The following is a 22,785-nucleotide window of genomic DNA, read 5'->3' on the forward strand; positions in this document are numbered from 1 at the left end:
AGCTGAAAAAACACATGCCCATCCAGTTCAGCCTAATGTTGGGCAATGTTTAGCTAGAGAAAGGCAAAATCCCCATAAGATACAGGCCTAGATTTTAGGGAACAAAATTCCTTACAGACTTTAAATCCGTCAGTCAATATAATTCCCGGATCATCAAGCCTTCTGAAGAAATCAGTGACTATAACTGGTAATATTGTTGCACTCAAGAAAGATATCCAGGCCCCTCTTAAATCCTTACGGACCTGTCACTTGGTTCAACAAGATGCAAAATTTGCTGTTAGGAAAAGAGATGAGGAAATAGAAGTCATCCAGGCAGCATCCGTTAAAAGATTGCTTCTTTATTCAGAGTATAACATCACAGGTGAGGCAAGAAGCAGCTACATATCGACCCTATGCATGGGTCTTTCTCAAGCTGTTGCACAGAAAATTCTGCACTGAAATCCACATGACTAACGCAGAATTGGGAATGGCTTAATTTTGCTTGCAACTCTCCATCAAATTCTGCATGTATACATGTGGATTTTGGTGCGGATTTCCACAGATGCAAATTCTGCTGCATGTTATAGAACAATGTTGTCCTATGTGAAAGGTAAGTTCCTCTCTGCCTAAAGGGCATGGTGATGGGGAGTAAGTTCCCCATCACTATGTCCTCAGGCAGAGAATTCCATAGTCTTAGGCCTCCTGCACATGGGCGGATTTGCATTGCAATATCCGGAGCGGGATTCCACCTCTGGATTCTGCAGCAATTCCAGACTATAGTATGCTATGATAATACGTGATTTCCTGCCCACAAGTGGAAATCGTTTTTGTGTGGGCTACGCACGGCCGGCTTCCTTTGAAGTCAATGGGAGCTGTCCGTCCCGCGGCCATTTTGCAATCATCATAGCAGAATGGTTGTGGCAGCCGCGTCCTCTGTACTGCGCATGTGCGCCGGTGCTCCAGACGGCACATTCTAAGCAGAGGAGAAAACTGGCAGAGAGGTAAGCTGGGGTCACCGGCCAGTCACCGGGTCGAACTCCGCTGCAGGAATTCCGCAAGCGGGGTCCAACCTGCCCGTGTGCACTATTTGCAATGGGAAGAGGTGGGGCGGGGGTGGGGCTAATTCGTGGGAACCTAGCCCCGCCCCGTCCCACCTCCTTTCATTGCAAATAGTGCAGAGGGGCGGAGAGGAGGCAGAGAGGGGGCGAGAGCTCAGGTCCTGCTCCTGGCTCTTCCATCCTCCCCCCCCTGCAGATGAGGACGACGTATATCGGCTTGGCGTGAAAACCGAGCCGATATACGTTCGTGTGAATGCAGCCTTATACAGCAGTCATTAAATGCCTTATTCTGAGGCATGTGCCTTTTTACAATGCTGCATCACAGGCCTTGCAGGAGACTCCTGTGACAGTTACTGATGATAGTCACACAGCTCCTGCCACACAGATAAAGAACTTTGCAGTTGATCATTCTGACTAAATACATATGGGCTGTAGGTTACATAACTGAATACAGAATGTAACGCTAATTTAATTGTTCCCCCAGCAGGCAGAATGGTATAGCCTCAGCTAATGCTATGCTGATGCATCATGGGATTGATGTGAAAGAAAGTAAAAATCCTCACTCTCAAGAATGGTGCCTGATAAGCATCACGCAATGGGCTGCACTGCAGGAAAGTGTCTGAAATACACAGAGGAGACCCCAAAAAGTAACAGGCACTCAAGTGAGGGGAGTAGATATGTAAAAAATGTGTCTTCACTGGAGTGGCCCTTTAAAAAAAGTGTTTCTAATGTGCAAAAATGTCAAAACATGAAAAAAGCTGTATAAGGCCTTTTTTACACAGCCATATTTATACTGGTATTTAGCCAAGTTAAAAAAATCGCCCCACAAATCACGACGATCCGATGCGTTGGATTCCAATGTATTCATTCAAAGGAACGATTTTTGGGCGCATCAAAAGATGGATCCTGTTCCTGTCCCATCTTTTGCCAAGATACGCAGGAAGCTCCCATCGACTTCAATGGAAGCTAGAAAAAGGGGGGGGGGGAGGGAGTTACTCGAAGTACAACGCTTGGAAAATAACATAGCTGGCCCGATTTAAGCATTATTGGTCATTCTGAGCATTTTACAGTGATAAAAGGTTTTCCGTGCTTCTGCATTTTTTTTTGCTGTTACGCAGCAGCAGCCCGTGTGAATGGCAGAAAACACTCAGCTATTCATTAATGCAATTTTACGGTGCGTACGGGCAAATGTAAAAACACATAGGGTCACGTGAAAGAGTCCCAAGGCCTTATTCGCACAAATATTTTATCACGGCTATTTTGCCGCAATAAAATATCATCTGAAAATCGCGGCAATCTGAAACATTGGATTCCAATGCATTTGTTAATTGGGTGTTTTTCTGGTGTGTAAAATTGGCTGGCTGAAAAAGATATCACATATGCTGCAGATTCCGGACGGCTGCTTTTACACGCGGCCCGGAACAGATGGGTCTTCCCCTACCTTTTGGCCGCGATCAGCTGGTAGCTCCGATAGAAGCCTATAAAAGCTGCCGCTAAAGAGTGAGGGAGGGACATCAGCAGGGTTGAACTCCCTACCCCTCCCTATGCCAGCATGTCCCATAGGCTTCTATTGGAACTTCTATTGCCTCAATCAGCCGGAAAAGGAGGGGGATTGAGCGGGAGACAGCTTAGCATCGCTAAACTTTCTCCCCCTGGACGATGGAATTTTGGGCTGTGGCATGTATATACCGCACCGGGCCGTGTGAGTGGGCAAGAAAACACGTGATTTAGCTGCAAATTGGTCTTGGCTATAAAACACAATAATTCAAAAGCCAAGGAGACCGACCAACATGTCACCTCAATAGACATTAAAATACAAGAACAAAATCTTAGTAACAGGCTGAAAAAAGTCTGGTGTAAATCCAGTTTAGCCTATTATGCTGCAAGGTTTATCTAGAGGAAGGTGAAAACCGCCAATGAGGTACAAGCCAATTTTCCTTATTTTAGGGAAAAGAAAATTTCCAATATGGCAATCAGAATAATCTCTGATTCACCAACTGTTCTGAAGTACTCAGTGAATAGAACATGTAACATTGCTACACTCAAGAAAGTCATCCAGGCCCCTCTTCCTCAGGCAGAGAGTTCCATAGTCTCACTGCTCTTACAGTAAATAACCCCCTTCTATGTCTGTGTAGAAACTTTCCTTCCTCTAGACGTACAGGGCGTCCCCTGGTTACAGTCACAGTCCTGCATATAATAGATGATCTACTGACCCCTAATAACTATATGTCTATTTATAGTTATTAGAGCGCCAACTTGTCCTGGGTATAAATAGATGATGGGAGAGATCTCTGTACTGACCCCTGATATATTTATACATAGTTATTAGACCGCCCCCTTGTTACAGTCTTGGGTATAACTAGATGATGGGAGAGATCTCTGTACTGACTGCAGTTATATTATACATAGTTATTAGAGCTCCCCTTGCTACAGTCCTAGGGAAAAATAGATGATGGGAGAGATCTCTGTACTGACCCCTGATAGATCTATACATAGTTATTAGAGCTTCCCCTCGTTACAGTCCTGAGTATAAATAAATAATGGGAGAGATCAGTATATTGACCCCTAACATCGTTATACATGGTTATTAGAACGGTCCCTTGTTACAGTCCTGGGTGTAATAGATAATGGGAGAGATCTCTGTGCTGACCACATTTATATTATACATAGTTATTAAAGTTCCCCCTTGTTACAGTCCTGCGTATAACTAGATGATGGGACATATCTCTGTACTGACAGCAGTTATATTATACGTAGTTATTAGAGCTCCCCTTGCTACAGTTCTGGGTATAAATAGATGATGAGAGAGATCTCTGTACTGACCCCTGATATATCTATACATAGTTATTAGAGCTCCCCCTTGTTACAGTCCTGGCTATAATACATGATGGGAGAGATCTCTGTACTGACCCCTGATATATCTATACATAGTTATTAGAGCTCCCCCTTGTTACAGTCCTGGGTATATATAGATGATGGGAGAGATTTGTGTATTGACCCTGACATATTTATGCATAGCTATTAGGTCGCTTTTCAGCTGTGTATTTTCTAAACCAAATAACCCTAATTTTGATAACTTTTCTGTACCCGTGAATGTGAACGACTAGATGATCGCTGTGTACAAGCAATGGTGTGTAAATGAGCAAAATATGATTTTTATGCTTACATAAAATGAACGATGTGCATAATACGCAATGAAATTATGCTCGTGCCAGCATGTCATAAACAATGAACATTTTGCTAAAAAAGAAAACACATGGGCGGATATTAGCTGGAAGTCAATAGGGATTTTTTCAACTTGCTTGTGACTTTTTCACTCGTTTTCATTTTTTGGGTCCTTGTTTTTTTTTGTAAACACAGCCAGATGTAGATTTGACACTTTTCAGATGTTTTTCTTTATGCTTCTCTATATGAAAAAAATGCATTGCAAAGATTTGTGGCCACATCCCATGGTGGTTTTTTTTACAAGCCCTAAAAAACAGCCAAAATGTCCGTGAAGGAAGCTTCAGAATATGATCTACTTTGCTTTAAAGTGTGATACCAGAGATTTAACTGTTCATGAGTCTTACAGCATACAAAATACTGCTGCATTTGGTGATACTCACATGCAGTTACGCCCCAGGCTGCCAGCTATATTGATTTCTATTAAAACTCACATAGCAAGTGAAATTAGTTACAACCCCCCGCCATAAGCATAGTAATGTCACTGATGGACTACGCTGACCAGTATTCATTTTTATCAACTTGATAAAAGAATACTACATGTGATCTCATTCACACTGCAGTTCTTACCCACAGAACAATGGTCCTTATAAAAAAATTACTGGTCTTATTCTCATTCATTTTCATAGATGAGACTGAAAAATGCAGTGTGCGTAGTCAGTGAATATCAGACAGCACGTGGGCAGGTGTTGCAGGCTATGTGTTGCCCCATGTTAGCTGCACCCTAGTTCCTCAATATGCATATGACCGCCTGACTATGACCTGACTACGGCCTCAGAGACAAGTGAATATTTGGTCTCTTGTACCAAGTCATGTTTGATAAACATAGAATCAATCAAGCATTTCTGGATAGTGTTAAATGTATAAAAAGTTACAAGGGTGAAAATTAAAAACAAAAAACCTAAGGAAGGATTGCAATTCCTCACATAAAAGGTATTCAATTTTTGTCTCTCTCAAGCCTCATATATTCATATGCAAATCGATCTAAATAGAGTCAAACACACTGACTGAATACTCATTAATTAGTGGTCAATTTAACTTATAAACTAAAGGCCCATTTACACGCAAAGATAATATTTCAAAAGATTGAAAGATGTGGCGATCTATTTGCACAAAGCATTAATGGCCATAAACACTTTATCATCTTCATTTGTATGTAAAAGGATCTCCAGGAGCTGTATGCAGAGCCCAGTTTGTGATTAATCACACACCCAGCTGTGCACACAGCTGCATTGTTCTCTTCATGGCTGCTGGCGGATTACAATGTTATCTGCTGGCAGCCATGGAGATAACGGCGTGCAGTCTATTGAGAGATACCTTATCTCTTACTAGCTGAGCAATGGATTTTAAGTTCACCTTGAAATCATCCTTCAAGTGAAAACTACTCGATGCCCGTGTTTACAGGTAACGATTTGAGCGATAATCGTTACGTGTAAATGGGCCTTAACTCCATAATTATTTATCGTAAATGTATACACATCAAATCTTTGTTAATTGCACACTTATATTGATTTGCTTTTATTAATTATTACTCATGTATGTATCTATTATACATGACTTAATAATTGCATGAGAAAAGAAGTGCAACCAATCAGCTACAATGAACCTGATGATTCTTTCATGTCATTCAATTTTTTATTGATACCATACATTGCAATCTATGTTTATTTTTATCCAAAAAATTGCAATTTCTGCATGTATCATTCGTTCCTCAGGTTTTTATTTTTATTTTCAGCTCCAATATCTTAAGCATATTGTTATAATAAAAAATCTTTTAACTAGCGAACTCTCTGCCATACAATCAAAGAATAAATGAATAAATTGCTCCGATTCACAGCCCCTACCTTTTTAATTAACTAATTAACTTAGTTATAGGCTATATATATATATATATATATATATATATATATATATATATATATATAAAATCTCATGCACTTATGTAACTGTCTTTTGCTTATTTTCTGCCAAATATGTATTTTTTATTAATTGTATATTTTTAACAAGATTAGTGTTTTCTTTTTGTTTTGCTCCTCTTACCTGTAATTTCGCATTCATCTCTAAACTTGTAACTATCAACTTATATGCAAATCAATCTTTTTTATGATTACTTTTACATTGTATTCCTTCTTGCTTTCCCTTCCACTCTGATAATGGCTATTGCAAAATGTATAGTGTCCCAAGCACTACTGAGGAAGAGGTCTGATGACCCCAAAACACATATTTATGCAGGTTTTATAACTAAACATAGAAGTTTGGCAACATTTAGAGTAATCAGCTATGTCTGAAGGTCGCGCATTATACCCTATTTTCTAACTTTTCTAGCATTTGTTGTATAAACATCCACCCAGTTGGCGTTACTTGGGGTTGGCTGCACCTTCCATATATAAGAAATCTCTTCCCTTCACTCAAAGACTTCAATCCATCATTCCAAAAAAGAAAAGGGGGACACAGTCCTCAATTCCTTTTTCTACTGTTTTCGCTGGGATTGTTTCACAATTTTTTCCCTATATTGTTTGCCCATTAATGCAATAATTAGCCTTAAGAGGCAACCATAAGTGATTGCAACTTACAGTTATTGTACATGCAAAAATTGCTACAGTCAAACTTTAACTACACAATTGTACATACCGTAGAGGGAATTTGTCATTTAGGGGAATTATTGATGCCACTTTTCGGCATGCTTTTTTTCCCCCTTCTCCAGTATAAAAAATGCATCAAATTTATCAACACAATGTTGGTAAATTTGTAGATTATTTAAATATGTCTAGAGATGGGGAGTCCCTTTGCATGCCACACAGTTACTGCTGTGAAATTTTGTGCAAAGTCGCAATTCTCAAATTCTTCTAAAAATCTCACAGCATTCAAACCATCTCCTGTTTTTTAGACACTTTTGAAAAGTAGAGTGAGAATTTAACTACTGTTCCTTTCAGTGAAAATTATTAGTACATTTATCACAATTGATTTCTGCCAAAAAAGGTCAACATTCTAGTGTAACACCCAGTAATAAACATGCCTCATTGTATCACAGCCGAAAAACGGCATACAACAGTGCAACAAATTCTAGTGTGTAAAACCAGCCGCTTAATACTAGGGTCACAGGTTAACTTTTGGTGAGCTGTACTGCAATTTCACCGCAACTAATGAGCAACCAAAAAGTTATATCTATTTAAGTCATGTCTACATCTATATGTAATATGGTATGACATTGTTTCAATTGAAGCTCCTTAAAGTTGAATTTATATGATTCTCAGACAACCCCCTGTATTTCGATGGATTGCAGCTAAGTCTTTCTCCAATGCTTTAGGATGCTGTGCACAAATACAGAAAATAGCATGAAGTTAACAGTTACACATTAGCATTCAAATAAAGCTGTCACACTACAAAAGTCTGTGTGTTTCCACTCCTAAGCAACTTAGGTAAACATATAATAGCAAAAATATGGAATTAACAGTTTCCTTACCTAGATACATTCATGTCTGTTGGGGGCCTCTGGGTCTTCTCTACAGCCAATTTAGTGAAGATCCCTATGAGTACCATTAGGGCTGCCACACCACAAATGATGTACACAATCATGTTAGTTTTGTCTTTGCTGGGGTCATCACCCGACTCATCCCCTCGGGCAGGTGGTTTCCCAGTGTTTGCCCAGTTTGGAGTGTCATAGTTGGAGCACATACTTTGGTCCAATCTTCCATGCTTGAACTGACAGCAGAAGCGGTATCCACAGGTTCCACAGCAATATAAATAACTGCTTGCATTGCAATTAAATGGTGGATCCCATTGTCCCATCACATCATAGTAGCCTCTGCACCTGTCAGCCTCTGCAAGTGACCCTGTAGGCAGTGGAGCTTTAGGGGTTCCTTGCACTGGGTCCTCAGCCAGACCTGCCTTTGTGTTAGGGGTCCTCGCTCGCACCCAGCAGGGATGTAGGAATATGAGCCAGAATGTGCCGAGCCACACAAGACACTCCATTGTAAGAGGCTTTCTTGACAGACCCTTTTGCTATCTACAGGCACAAAGTTGTCTGTGCTGCCACTTGCGACAAAGTGGCTGATTAATTCACAGAAGCAGGTTAATAATGCACGCGTTGTCCGGCAGGGATGGACGGGGTCACAAAGAAACATGAACTACAAGAATTTCAAGGACAGGTCGATTCATCCAACTTCCTCAAAGGCCAATGACTAAGATTTCAGCGAAGGGCGTTTGCAGCATATTCTTTTACCAGGTCATAATTTTCTCCCTTCGGTTAATTTGTCCTGCTTTTTTTAATTCCAGGTGCCCTTAGTCTCCTTAAGAGTCTGGGAGTGAATTCTGTCTGTGCAGTGACAAGCAAAATGTTCATGGATAGTGAGCTATTCATCCATCCATGCTCACAGATAGATCCTGTGTACACTGTTATCTGGGTCTCGGCTGCCCCCTTGCTCTGCTGTGCAATGTTGGCTTCCAGCCAGTAACTAGGGTGGTAGGTGGTGACAGCAAGGACAAATAAGACAAGCCGGAAATATTAAGTGTAGTTCACACTGAACATTACAACAACACATTATATCATGTGAATGCCTGTGTCACTTGTACCCTCTTGTATCCTCCTTCCATGTTTTTGTTTTATTTTAAAGGAATTTTTCAAGGATTTCAAAATTGCTTTTAGTTTCTGCAGAGAGAAACGTGAAACCTGCCGTATTCAGTCTGACAAAAGACATGAGACATCACAGAACCACAATGATGAATCCAGTCAGTATCTTCATGTTTCTCCAGCATCATTGCTTACTATTCTGGGAAATCTGTATTAGATTTATCCAGGCCTGCAAAGAGTTTACATACCTCTTCACTTCACACCAGAACAACATATAAAAAGTAACAAGATAAATAAATAGTACAAGTGTTGTAATTAGAGAAATAAGAGTGAAGAGGAGTGAAGATGAATAGGGACTAGAGATGAGCGAACGCGTTCGTCCGAGCTTGATATTCGTGCGAATATTAGGGTGTTCGGGATGTTCGTTATTCGTAACGAACACCATGCGGTGTTCTGGTTACTTTCACTTCCTTCCCTGAGACGTTAGCGTGCTTTTCTGGCCAATTGAAAGACAGGGAAGGCATTACAACTTCCCCCTGCAACGTTTAAGCCCTATACCACCCCCCTGCTGTGAGTGGCTGGCGAGATCAGGTGTTCGCCTAATATAAAAGTCGGCCCCTCCCGCGGCTCGCCTCAGATGCGGTGTGAGTTAGATGAGGGACAGTGCTGTTTATACCGGAGCTGCTGTAGGGAAAGAATTGGTAGTTAGTGTAGGCTTCAAGACCCCCCAAAGGTCCTTATTAGGGCCACTGATAGCTGTGTGTTGGCTGCTGTTAGCAGTGGGATTTTTTTTTTTCTCAAAATCGGCTCTGCAGAGCGTTGCACCTGGCATTAGGGACAGAAGTGCTGCATAGGCAGGGAGAGTGTTAGGAGTGAGTGTAGCCTTCAAGAACCTCAACGGTCCTTTCTAGGGCCATATTTATCTGTGTGCAGTACTGTCCAGGCTGCTGTTAGCTGTGCTGCATTTTTTTTGGGCTTCTCAAAATCGCCTCTGCAGAGCATTCCACCCTCCATTGATACTGCAGGGAAAGAATTGTATAGGCAGGGCCACAACACAGTTATTATTCATAGAATATACGCAGTGCTGCCTGTTGGTGGGAAAAAACTGAAAACAAATCTATTTGTCCAGCCTCTGTCCGTCCTTACGCCTGTGGAGACGTGTGAGCTGCGTGAAAAACATTGCTAAATCATACGCACCCAGCTACGCTTTACTGCTGGCTTCGCCATTTGCTTTCCTTAATTGGGAAAAAAATACCTGCTCTGCCAGAGTTATAATAACTCTGCTACCCTCACGTTCTGTGACACATAAGCAGGGACACAGCACAGTTATTAAACTTCTCATGTTCATTGAATATACGCAGTGCTGCCTGTTGGTGGGAAAAAACTGAAAACAAATCTATTTGTCCAGCCTCTGTCCGTCCTTACGCCTGTGGAGACGTGTGAGCTGCGTGAAAAACATTGCTAAATCATACGCACCCAGCTACGCTTTACTGCTGGCTTCGCCATTTGCTTTCCTTAATTGGGAAAAAAAATACCTGCTCTGCCAGAGTTATAATAACTCTGCTACCCTCACGTTCTGTGACACATAAGCAGGGACACAGCACAGTTATTAAACTTCTCATGTTCATTGAATATACGCAGTGCTGCCTGTTGGTGGGAAAAAACTGAAAACAAATCTATTTGTCCAGCCTCTGTCCGTCCTTACGGGCGGTGGAGACGTGTGAGCTGCGTGAAGAACAGTGCTAAATCATACGCACCCAGCTACGCTTTACTGCTGGCTTCGCCATTTGCTTTCCTTAATTGGGAAAAAAATACCTGCTCTGCCAGAGTTATAATAACTCTGCTACCCTCACGTTCTGTGACACATAAGCAGGGACACAGCACAGTTATTAAACTTCTCATGTTCATTGAATATACGCAGTGCTGCCTGTTGGTGGGAAAAAACTGAAAACAAATCTATTTGTCCAGCCTCTGTCCGTCCTTACGCCTGTGGAGACGTGTGAGCTGCGTGAAAAACATTGCTAAATCATACGCACCCAGCTACGCTTTACTGCTGGCTTCGCCATTTGCTTTCCTTAATTGGGAAAAAAAATACCTGCTCTGCCAGAGTTATAATAACTCTGCTACCCTCACGTTCTGTGACACATAAGCAGGGACACAGCACAGTTATTAAACTTCTCATGTTCATTGAATATACGCAGTGCTGCCTGTTGGTGGGAAAAAACTGAAAACAAATCTATTTGTCCAGCCTCTGTCCGTCCTTACGGGCGGTGGAGACGTGTGAGCTGCGTGAAGAACAGTGCTAAATCATACGCACCCAGCTACGCTTTACTGCTGGCTTCGCCATTTGCTTTCCTTAATTGGGAAAAAAATACCTGCTCTGCCAGAGTTATAATAACTCTGCTACCCTCACGTTCTGTGACACATAAGCAGGGACACAGCACAGTTATTAAACTTCTCATGTTCATTGAATATACGCAGTGCTGCCTGTTGGTGGGAAAAAACTGAAAACAAATCTATTTGTCCAGCCTCTGTCCGTCCTTACGGGCGGTGGAGACGTGTGAGCTGCGTGAAGAACAGTGCTAAATCATACGCACCCAGCTACGCTTTACTGCTGGCTTCGCCATTTGCTTTCCTTAATTGGGAAAAAAATACCTGCTCTCCAAGAGTTATAATAACTCTGCTACCCTCACGTTCTGTGACACATAAGCAGGGACACAGCACAGTTATTAAACTTAGATAATTCATTCACTAGAGGCAGTGGGGCCTTTCGTTTTCCAAAAAGGGCAAAAATTATATTTGGCCTGCAGTCTTGCGCCAATTTATTTCCTGCCTGTGAAATCAAATCACTGGTAATACAGCATGCTGAGGGGTAGGGGTAGGCCTAGAGGACGTGGACGCGGCCGAGGACGCGGAGGGCCAAGTCAGGGTGTGGGCACAGGCCAAGCTCCTGATCCAGGTGTGTCGCAGCCGACTACTGCGCGATTAGGAGAGAGGCACGTTTCTGGCGTCCCCACATTCATCGCCCAATTAATGGGTCCACGCGGGAGACGGTTATTAGAAAATGAGCAGTGTGAGCAGGTCCTGTCCTGGATGGCAGAAAGTGCTTCGAGCAACCTATCGTCTACCCGCAGTTCTGCGCCGTCCACTGCTGCCAATCCGAATCCTCTGTCTGCTGCTCCTCCTTCCTCCCAGCCTCCTCACTCCACTACAATAACACCTGCTCAGGAGCGGGAGCACTCCCAGGAACTGTTCTCGGGCCCCTGCTTAGATTGGGCAGCAGCGGTTCCTCTCCCACCAGAGGAGTTTATCGTCACTGATGCCCAACCATTCGAAAGTTCCCGGGGTCCGGGGGAAGAGGCTGGGGACTTCCGCCAACTGTCTCAACAACTTTCTGTGGGTCAGGAGGACGATGACGATCAGACACAGTTGTCTTGCAGTGAGGTAGTAGTAAGGGCAGTAAGTCCCAGGGAGCAGCGCACAGAGGATTCGGAGGAAGAGCAGCAGGACGATGAGGTGACTGACCCCACCTGGTGTGCAACGCTTACTCAGGAGGACAGGTCTTCAGAGGGGGAGTCAAGGGCATCAGCAGGGCAGGTTGCAAGAGGCAGTGCGGTGTCCAGGGCCAGGGGTAGAGGCAGGGCCAGACCGAATAATCCACCAAGTGTTTCCCAAAGCGCCCCCTCGCGCCATGCCACCCTGCGGAGGCCGAGGTGCTCTAAGGTCTGGCAGTTTTTCACAGAGACGCCTGACGACCGACGAACAGTGGTGTGCAACCTTTGTCGCGCAAAGCTCAGCCGGGGAGCCAACACCAACAGCCTCACCACCACCACCATGCGCAGACATATGATGGCCAAGCACCCCGCAAGGTGGGACAAAGGCCGTTCACCGCCTCCGGTTTGCACCCCTGCCTCTCCCCCTGTGCCCCAACCTGCCACTGAGATGCAACCCCCCTCGCAGGACACAGGCACTACCGCCTCATGGCCTGCACCCACACCCTCATCTCCGCTGTCCTCGGCCCCATCCAGCAGTGTAGTTCAGCGCACCGTTCAGCCGTCGCTTGCGCAAGTGTTCGAGCGCAAGCGCAAGTACGCCGCCACGCACCCGCACGCTCAAACGTTAACCGTCCGCATAGCAAAATTCATCAGCCTTGAGATGCTGCCGTATAGGGTTGTGGAAACTGAGTCCTTCAAAAGTATCATGGAGGCGGCGGCCCCGCGCTACTCAGTTCCCAGTCGCCACTACTTTTCCCGATGTGCCGTCCCAGCCCTGCACGACCACGTCTCCCGCAACATTGTGCGCGCCCTCACCAACGCGGTTACTGCCACGGTCCACTTAACTACGGACACGTGGACAAGCACAGGCGGGCAGGGCCACTACATCTCCCTGACGGCACATTGGGTGAATTTAGTGGAGGCTGGGACAGAGTCAGAGCCTGGGACCGCTCACGTCCTACCCACCCCCAGAATTGCAGGCCCCAGCTCGGTGCTGGTATCTGCGGAGGTGTATGCTTCCTCCACTAAAGCACCCTCCTCCTCCTCCTCCTCCTCTGTCTCACAATCAAGATGTGTTAGCAGCAGCATGTCGCCAGCAGTCGGTGTCGCGCGGTGTGGCAGCACAGCGGTGGGCAAGCGTCAGCAGGCCGTGCTGAAACTACTCAGCTTAGGCGATAAGAGGCACACGGCCCACGAACTGCTGCAGGGTCTGACACAGCAGACCGACCGCTGGCTTGCGCCGCTGAGCCTCCAACCGGGCATGGTCGTGTGTGACAACGGGCGTAACCTGGTGGCGGCTCTGCAGCTCGGCAGCCTCACGCACGTGCCATGCCTGGCCCACGTCTTTAATTTGGTGGTTCAGCGCTTTCTGAAAAGCTACCCACGCTTGTCAGACCTGCTCGTAAAGGCGCGCCGGCTCTGCGCACATTTCCGCAAGTCCCACACGGACGCTGCCACCCTGCGCACCCTGCAACATCACTTTAAGCTGCCAGTGCACCGACTGCTGTGCGACGTGCCCACACGGTGGAACTCTACGCTCCACATGTTGGCCAGGCTCTATGAACAACGTAGAGCTATAGTCGAATACCAACTCCAACATGGGCGGCGCAGTGGGAGTCAGCCTCCTCAATTCCTTTCAGAAGAGTGGGCCTGGTTGGCAGACATCTGCCATGTCCTTGGTAATTTTGAGGAGTCTACCCAGGTGGTGAGCGGCGATGCTACAATCATTAGCGTCACCATTCCTCTGCTATGCATCTTGAGAAATTCCCTGCAAACCATAAAGGCAGCTGCTTTGCGCTCGGAAACGGGGGCGGGGGAAGACAGTATGCCGCTGGATAGTCAGGGCACCCTCCTGTCTATTTCTCAGCGCGTACAGGAGGAGGAGGAGGAGCATGAGGAGGATGAGGAGGAGGGGGAAGAGACAGCTTGGGCCGCTGCTGACGGTACACCGGCTGATTGCCTGTCATCCTTTCAGCGTGTATGGCCTGAGGAGGAGGAGGAGGAGGAGGAGGAGGATCCTGATAGTGATCTTCCTAGTGAAGACAGCCATGTGTTGCGTACAGGTACCCTGGCACACATGGCTGACTTCATGTTAGGATGCCTTTCTCGTGACCCTCGCGTTGCACGCATTCTGGCCACGACGGATTACTGGGTGTACACACTGCTCGATCCACGGTATAAGGAGAACCTGCCCACTCTGATTCCCGAAGAGGAAAGGGGTTCGAGAGTGTTGCTATACCACAGGACCCTTGCGGACAAGCTGATGGTAAAATTCCCAGCCGACAGCGCTAGTGGCAGAAGGCGCAGTTCCGAGGGCCATGTTGCAGGGGATGTGCGTAGATCGAGCAGCATGTACATCCCAGGCAGTGCAACAGTCTTTAAGGGCCTGGCCAGCTTTATGGCTCCCCACCAAGACTGTGTCACCGCTCCCCAGTCACGGCTGAGTCGGCGGGAGCACTGCAAAAGGATGGTGAGGGAGTACGTAGCGGATCGCACGACCATCCTTGGTGACGCCTCTGCCCCCTACAACTACTGGGTGTCGAAGCTGGACACGTGGCCTGAACTAGCCCTGTATGCCCTTGAGGTGCTTGCTTGTCCTGCGGCTAGCGTCTTGTCGGAAAGGGTGTTTAGTGCGGCTGGGGGAATCATCACAGATAAGCGTAGCCGCTTGTCAACCGACAGTGCCGACAGGCTAACACTCATCAAGATGAACAAAGGCTGGATTTCCCCAGACTTCTGTTCTCCACCAGCGGACAGCAGCGATACGTAAGCAATACGTAGGCTGCACCCGCGGATGGAAGCTACGTTCTCTCTCACCATCCAAAACGGGGACATTTCTGCTTCATCAATCTGTGTCTAATATTCCTCCTCCTCCTCCTCCTGCTCCTCCTCCTGAAACCTCACGTAATCACGCTGAACGGGCAATTTTTCTTAGGGCCACAAGGCTCACTCAAATAATTTTTCAGAACAATTTTTATAAGTTTCAATTAGCTTAAAAGCGTTGGAACTTTAACTTGAACCAATTTTTCGTTACACTGGGCTGCCTCCAGGCCTAGTTACCACTTAAGCCACATTAACCAAAGCGATTCACCTGCCATCTTGGTTGGGCATGGCCAATTTTTACTGAGGTACATTTGTACTGTTGGTACACCAATTTTTTGGGGCCCTCACCTACAGTGTAATCATAGTAATTTCTATGTTCTTCGCCTGCACTCATGGTACAGAAAGGTGTGTGGGGTTGGCCTACACTTTAGCTACATAAATGTCACTTGTGCCTTGGCTATACTAAGGCTACTGAAATGGAACTAAGACTGCGCTCCCGCTATACTGCTGCTTCAGAATTGTTACTGGGGCCTGTCTTGAGTGCTACTATTGCTTACATGGAACGAAGACTGCGCTCCCGCTATACTGCTGCTTCAGAATTGTTACTGGGGCCTGTCTTGAGTGCTACTATTGCTTACATGGAACGGACACGTGGAGAGGACACGTAGTGCCTCAAAAACATCCCCCTCCTCCTCCAACAGGGAAAACATTGTTGGCAAATGCCTTTGCATTGGTTCGTCTGGTGGCAGTCCAAGAATTTCACCTTTACCGACACTACAAGACAGCCCCCCCACCATCCCCCCGCCACGGCCCACTTAATCCTGGCCACATTCCGAAAACCAACAAAATACAACCGTGGTACTAGGTCCGCAGTCACCACCACATTACCACCAACGCGGTTACTGTTAAGGTGCATATAACCACGGACACGTGGAGAGGACACGTAGTGCCTCAAAAACATCCCCCTCCTCCTCCAACAGGGAAAACATTGTTGGCAAATGCCTTTGCATTGGTTCGTCTGGTGGCAGTCCAAGAATTTCACCTTTACCGACACTACAAGAGAGCCCCCCCACCATCCCCCCGCCACGGCCCACTTAATCCTGGCCACATTCCGAAAACCAACAAAATACAACCGTGGTACTAGGTCCGCAGTCACCACCACATTACCACCAACGCGGTTACTGTTAAGGTGCATATAACCAGTCTGACTGGGGCATGCAGACACCTTGACAGAATGAATAGTGTGTGGCACATAGGTTCCCCATTGCTATGCCCACGTGTGCAGCTCCTGATGGCGGTGGCACAGGATTGTATTTCTCATTGCTTCTGTACAGCATTGTGGGCTATCGCCCCGCCCCTATTAAAGAGGGTCGCTACCTAGCCGTGCCAACCCTGTGCAGTGTGTGCCTGCGGTCCCTCGTCGTGGCAGACGCACTTCTAAATAGACATGAGGGTGGTGTGGCATAAGGGCAGCTGAAGGCTGCGCAGGGACAGTTTGGTGTGCGCTGTGGGGGCGAGGGGGTGCGGTTGGGCAGCATGTAACTCAGGAGAAGTGTCAGTGGAGTGTCATGCAGGCAGTGATTGTGCTTTGTTGGAGGTAGTGTGGTGCTTAGCAAAGGTATGCCATGCTAATGAGCGCTTTTCAGAAGTAAAAGTTGTTGGGAGGGGGGGGGGCCCACTCTTGCCGCTATTGTGGCTTAATAGTGGGACCTGTGAACTTAGGATGCAGCCCAACATGTAGCCCCTCGCCTGCCCTATCCGTCACTGTGTCATTCCCATCACTTTCCTGAATTGCCCAGATTTTCACACATGAAAACCTTAGCGAGCATCGGCGAAATACAAAAATGTTCTGGTCGCCCATTGACTTCAATGGGGTTCGTTGTTCGAAACGAACCCTCGAGCATCACGGGAAGTTCGTTACGAATAACGAACACCCGAACATTTTGGTGTTCGCTCATCTCTAATAGGGACGAAGATCTAAAAGGGGGTCATTGTGGGCTCACTGGGACGGAGTAAGACATAGGAGAGACAGCTAAGGCAGAAGGTGGTGATAGTGTAACCTTGTGAAGAGGAACATGATAATCACAAAACAGGATGGCTGAGGCAACAGTTAGGTGGGGTGAGGGTTAGTTTTACAACCCTTTGTTTACGACCAGGTTTATATGTTTTTTATGTTTTGCTACTTTTATACCCAAAAAAACACTTTTTTAAAAAAAAGATTTTATTTTGTCTTCCAAAAGCCAGAACATTTTTATTTTCCAACAACAGAGCTCTGTTTGGGCTTGTTTTCTGCAAGATGAACTCTAGTTTTCAATTATCCAATTTTGGGAACACATAACATTTTGATGTCTTTTTATTGCATTTTTTTCTAAAGGGCAAGATTAACCAAATTTGCAATTCTGGCATGTTTTTAATTTTTATTTTTAACAGCATTTACCGTGCAGTATAAATGATATGTTACATTAATTCTGCAGGCCCCTACAATTATGTCAATGCCAAATTCATATAATTCTCTTTGCAACTTTTTCACCCTCTTTTTAAAAAAAATGTATTTTTTTTATCGCTGCATTCAGAGACCTTGAACCGTTTTTCTTTTGTCAACGGTGCTGTGAAAGGTTTTTTACGGAGGGGGGCATGAGTTGTAATATTATAATAATAATAATCTTTATGTATATAGCACCAACATATTCCGCAGTACTTACAAGACAGTGGGAATAATAACAAAACCATGGTTACATGAAGTAATCAATTACTGGAAACAGTAGGGATGAGGGTCCTACCCCCGTGAGCTTACATACTACAAATAATGGGGTGATACAGAAGGTAAAGGGGCTGCAGATGTGCACGGCATGGCGAGGTGGAGAGTAAGGGGTGCTATACACATAGACAATAGTCAAATTGGGCCGTATAGTGTCTGAATCAGTGTGACTGCAGGGGGCGGTTAATTACGGCTAGTAGGGATTGCAGTCTGTAGGACATGGAGCAGATCGTACAGTTGCTGTATTAAAAAAGGCTGGAAATAAATTGACTTTTTGTAGTGAGGCTGAAATTTTACCTATTGAGTGACAGCTGCAGTGTGAATGTAAAGGGCCTTTCACATGGCAAATAAGTAAACAAACATTTGTCTACCCGATCATCGCTGGTGTGAAGTTGCTGCAAACACAATTCTGGGATGTATTAGGAGAAGCCTAGAGTCTAGATCATGTGAGGTAATTATCCCCTTCTACTCTTACTTAGTCAGACCTCATCTTGAATATTGTGTCTACTTCTGGACACCCCACTTTAAAAAAGACATATACAAACTGGAGCAAGTTCAGAGAAGAGTTACCAAGATAGTGAGCAGTCTGCAAATCATGTCCTATGAGGAACGGTTAAAGGATCTGGGAATGTTTAGCTTGTAAAAAAAAGGCTGAGAGGTGACTTAAAGGGGTTGTCCCGAGAAAGCAAGTGGGGTTCAGCACTTCTGTATGGCCATATTAATGCACTTTGTAATATACATCGTGCATTAAATATGAGCCATACAGAAGTTATTCACTCACTTGTCTCCGTCCTCGCGCTGTCTCTGCGTCCCCGTCGCCATGGTGCCGTCTAATTTCTTCCTCAGCAGTCTGTTTTAGACGCGCTTGCGCAGTCTGTACTCTCCCCGCTGTGAACGAGCCGCTCCAGCGTGCCCACGCGATACAGCTCATCTGCACATGCGCAGACGAGCTATCACTGCACGGGAGCGCGCAGGGGCGGCCATTCAGCTCCCGGCCTCCCTTTAAATACTGGTGAAGGCGCAGTCAAGGCTTTCACCCAGAACCAGCAGCAGCCAGCCGGGACCATCAGCCAGCAGCCGCCAGCCATACGGGACCAGCAGCCGCCAGCCATACGGGACCAGCAGCCGCCAGCTGGGACGAACACAATCCAAGCCGTGCAGCCGCCTGGGTAAGTGAGGTGTCCAGGGTGCTGTGGGCGCTGGGGGGGGACTGTCTTTGCCCGGGACTCAGAATCTGAGTCCCCTGCTGTATTTATGGTTCGCCTACCACTGTGCCCCGGGCACTACCCCAGCGTACCTGGGGCCAGTTCTGTGGGGTCGAGGGGCCAGTTTTCTGTGTGGTCAAGAGAAGGGAGAAACAGCTGTTTGCTGTATTCTCCGGCAGACTCCACCTCCCGCTGTGATGCATTCTGCCGACCAGCCAATGGGGTGGCTGGATTGGCGTTTCATTCATTACAAGTGCACGCCTCCACCGATGACGTCAGTCACCTGCTCACGTGACCGGCATCTCGGGAGCGCGCATGAAAGCCTCCTGGAAGCGCGGTGCACCGTGGAACGCACCCTGGGACATCACAGGCGCCATCTTAGATAAAGAACTTTATAAGTTATTATTTCTTCTAAACAGTAAGTAGGAAGCGGTTTATAACCGCTTTAAAGGGCTGCTTTATGCCGGGGGGTGACAGGGGGGATGGGCCAATTGAAAATTTTGAGGTTTTGGCTCGGGACAACCCCTTTAATAGCTGTCTACAAATATCTGGAGGGCTGTCATGGTGCAGAGGGATCAGCCCTATTTTCATTTGCATACAGAAAACCTAGAAGCAATGGGATGAAACTGAAAGGGAGGAGACACAAATTAGATATTAGAAAAACTTTCTGACAGTGAGGGTGATCAATGAGTGGGACAGGTTGCCACGGGAGGTGGTGAGTTCTCCTTCAATGGAAGTGTTCAAACAGAGGCTGGACAGACATCTCTCTGGGATGATTTAGTGATCCTGCATTGAGCTTGGGGTTGGACCCAATGACCCTGAAGGTCCCCTACCAGTGTATGATTTTATGTTATCAGGCGCAGTAAAGAGGGTTTGGTTTAGGGGATATGGTATGCCTCCCTGAAAAGGTGCGTTTTTAGAGCATGCCTGCAATTTTGTGTCAGTGATTGCCTGGATAGTTTTGGGTAGCGCGTTCCAGAGGACTGGTGCTGCTCTGGAGAAGTCTTGGAGGCAGGAATGAGAGGTTCAAATTAAAGGGGCACTTTATCTGATTTTGTTAGCAGAGCGGAGGGCGCCGACTGGGTGGTGAAGTGAAATGAGGGAAACAATGTAGGGCAGAGTGGTGCTGTGGAGGGCTTTGGGGATGAGGGTGGTGACTTTAAATTGAATTCTGTATTTGACAGGCAGCCAGTGCAATGGCTGGCAAAGGGCAGAAGCATCCGAGTAGCGACTGGACAGGAAGATGAGCCTGGCTGCCGCATCCAGGATGGAATGGAGAGGGGAGAGTCTGGCGCGGGGGAGACCAATCAGTAGCGAGTTGCAGTAATCGAGCCGAGAGTGGATGAAGTGAGCATTTATAGCGTGTCTATGGTGAGAAAAGGGCGGATTCTTCCGATGCTCTTGAGGTGCAGCTGACATGTTCAGGCCAGAGATTGGATGTAAGGGGTAAAAGAGAGATCAGAGTCGAATATAACCTCAAAGCAGTGGGCGTTCTGTCTGGGTGTTATGGTGGTGCCACACACTGAGATGCAGATGTCAGGATGAGGTTGGTTAGTAGAGGGTTTTTGACAGGTTCAGTTTTAGGTAGAGACCTCTCTACATAGTGTTAGAGACAGCAGACAGACAGTTGGTAGATTTCTGGTGGAATGTTGCTGTTTTAAAAGCACCATTTGTTGATCCATGCAACATTTGGATGACTTTCTATCCTATTTTTGTAAGGAAAGATAGGCAAAATTAGCTATTTTCTCCATGTTTTTTATTTATTTTTTTCATGTCATGCACTGTTTAGGTTATATAATGCACTCACTTTTCTCTGGGTCATTATGATTGCAGCGATACCAAATATGTAATTTTATTAACATTTTTTTTACATAATGAAGGGGGGAAGGGGGTTTTTTTACATTTTTATTTTTGTTTGCTTTTTACTATTTTGTATACTTTTTATTTTTGTTCCACTAGGGGACTTGATTATCAGGACCTTTTTTCATTCTTCTAATACACTGCTATACATTAGAATAGTGCTGCATTAGAGAGCCTATGAAGCTCCGACAGAGGCTGAGCCTCATAGACTACTGTAACTGTCAGACCCGGACGCTATATTTAAGCAGCCAGGTGCCATAGCAACCTATCAGGACTAGAGATGAGCGAGCACCAAAATGCTCGGGTGCTCATTGCTCGAGTCGAACTTTCCGCAATGCTCGAGAGCTCATTTCGAGTAACGAACCCCATTAAAGTCAATGGGCGACTCGAGCAGTTTTGTACGGGACCGATGCTCCGCATAGGTCATGACTTGTGAAACTCTGGAAAACCTCAGAAAGTCATGGAAACACCACAGAACCGGGTAGGGAAGGGCAGGGGCAGCATGCATGGCTGCATCTCAGGCTCCCAGGTCCCACTATTAAGCCAAAATGGGGGCAAGAATCTGGCATCACCCCCCTAACAATTTTTACTTCACACAAACCCTCATTAGCAAGGCACACCTTAGCTAAGCACCACACTACCTGCAACAAGGACAATCACTGCCTGCGGGTGACACCGCTGCCTCTTCTCCTGGGTTACATGCTGGCATTGCTGTCCACCCCCCCCCCCCCTCCACACACACACACACACACACACACGATCCTGCGTCCACAGCGCACACACAAGTGTCCCTGCACAGCGTTCAGCTGCCCTCATGCCACACGCTCGCTTCATAGCCACACCACCCTCATGTCTATTTATAAGCGCGTACTGGATGAGGAGGAACTGGAGGCACACACTGCAGAGGGTTGGCAGGGCCAGGCAGCGACCCTCCTTGAAAGTGTGGGCGATAGCCCACAATGCTGTTGAGAATTGATGATAAATTGACGTTCGATCATCATTCCAATCCTGTGCCACCTCCGTCGCAAAATTGTCAGGAGCTGCAAACTTGGGCATAAAGGGGACTCAGATGCCAGCACTTCTACACATCTTCACAATGCAGCAATACTCTGTGTGGGAAGCACATAAGTGGGCCCAGGGTCAGGCTCGGTTCCAGCCTCCAGCTTGTGTGACCCAAGGTGCCGCGAGTTGCATAGCAATGGGAAATCCATGTGTCCCCAAACAATTCATTCTGTGTAGGTGTTAGATAGCTCAACACCGCAATGGGAAGTCTTTGAGTTCCTTGGGCTTGCCTATGCTGTCGGTGCACAAAGATGGTATTACACAAGAAGAAATCAGAGCGCCCAAACATGGCAGAGTTTCAGCCCACCAAAGACCTCGCCCCACATTTCTACCCTAGTCAGTCAGTGTATTTGTGCCAGACAGGTAAAACACCGCAATCGGAAGTCTTTGTGCAGTCACAGCAAAGTCGAGCCAAAGGAACTCAAGCATGGTATTAAACATGAGGAAATCAGAATGCCCAAACATGGCAGAGTTTCACCCCGCCAAAGACCTCGGCCCACATTTCTACCCTAGTCAGTCAGTGTATTTGTGTCAGACAGATAAAACACCGCTATGGGAAGTCTTTGTGCACTCACAGCATAGGTGAGCCAAAGGAACCCAAGGAAAGCATTAAACATGAAGCAATTACAGTGCCCAAACATGGCAGACTTTCACTCCGCCGAGGACGTCGGCCTTTGCCCACACCCTCAGCAATCGTGGGCATAAAGTGGACTTTGATGCTACTACAGCTGTGAACGTCTTATTTAATTAGTTG

The 22,785-nt window shown here is 46.3% G+C and overlaps 1 protein-coding gene across 1 annotated transcript in view; it reads right to left on the reverse strand.

Annotated features, from left to right (window-relative positions):
• The window catches only part of LOC136621018 (protein shisa-9-like), a 95,474-nt gene extending 86,805 nt beyond the window's left edge, over positions 1–8,669 (reverse strand). Inside the window, exon 1 of the mRNA XM_066596192.1 lies at positions 7,723–8,669. Coding sequence (XP_066452289.1) covers positions 7,723–8,231 — 509 coding nt within the window. The 5' untranslated portion in view covers positions 8,232–8,669. The remainder of the gene's footprint in view (positions 1–7,722) is intronic.
• Between the last annotated feature and the right edge of the window lie 14,116 nt (positions 8,670–22,785).

Source organism: Eleutherodactylus coqui, chromosome 3, assembly GCF_035609145.1.
Source record: "Eleutherodactylus coqui strain aEleCoq1 chromosome 3, aEleCoq1.hap1, whole genome shotgun sequence".
NCBI lineage: Eukaryota > Metazoa > Chordata > Amphibia > Anura > Eleutherodactylidae > Eleutherodactylus > Eleutherodactylus coqui.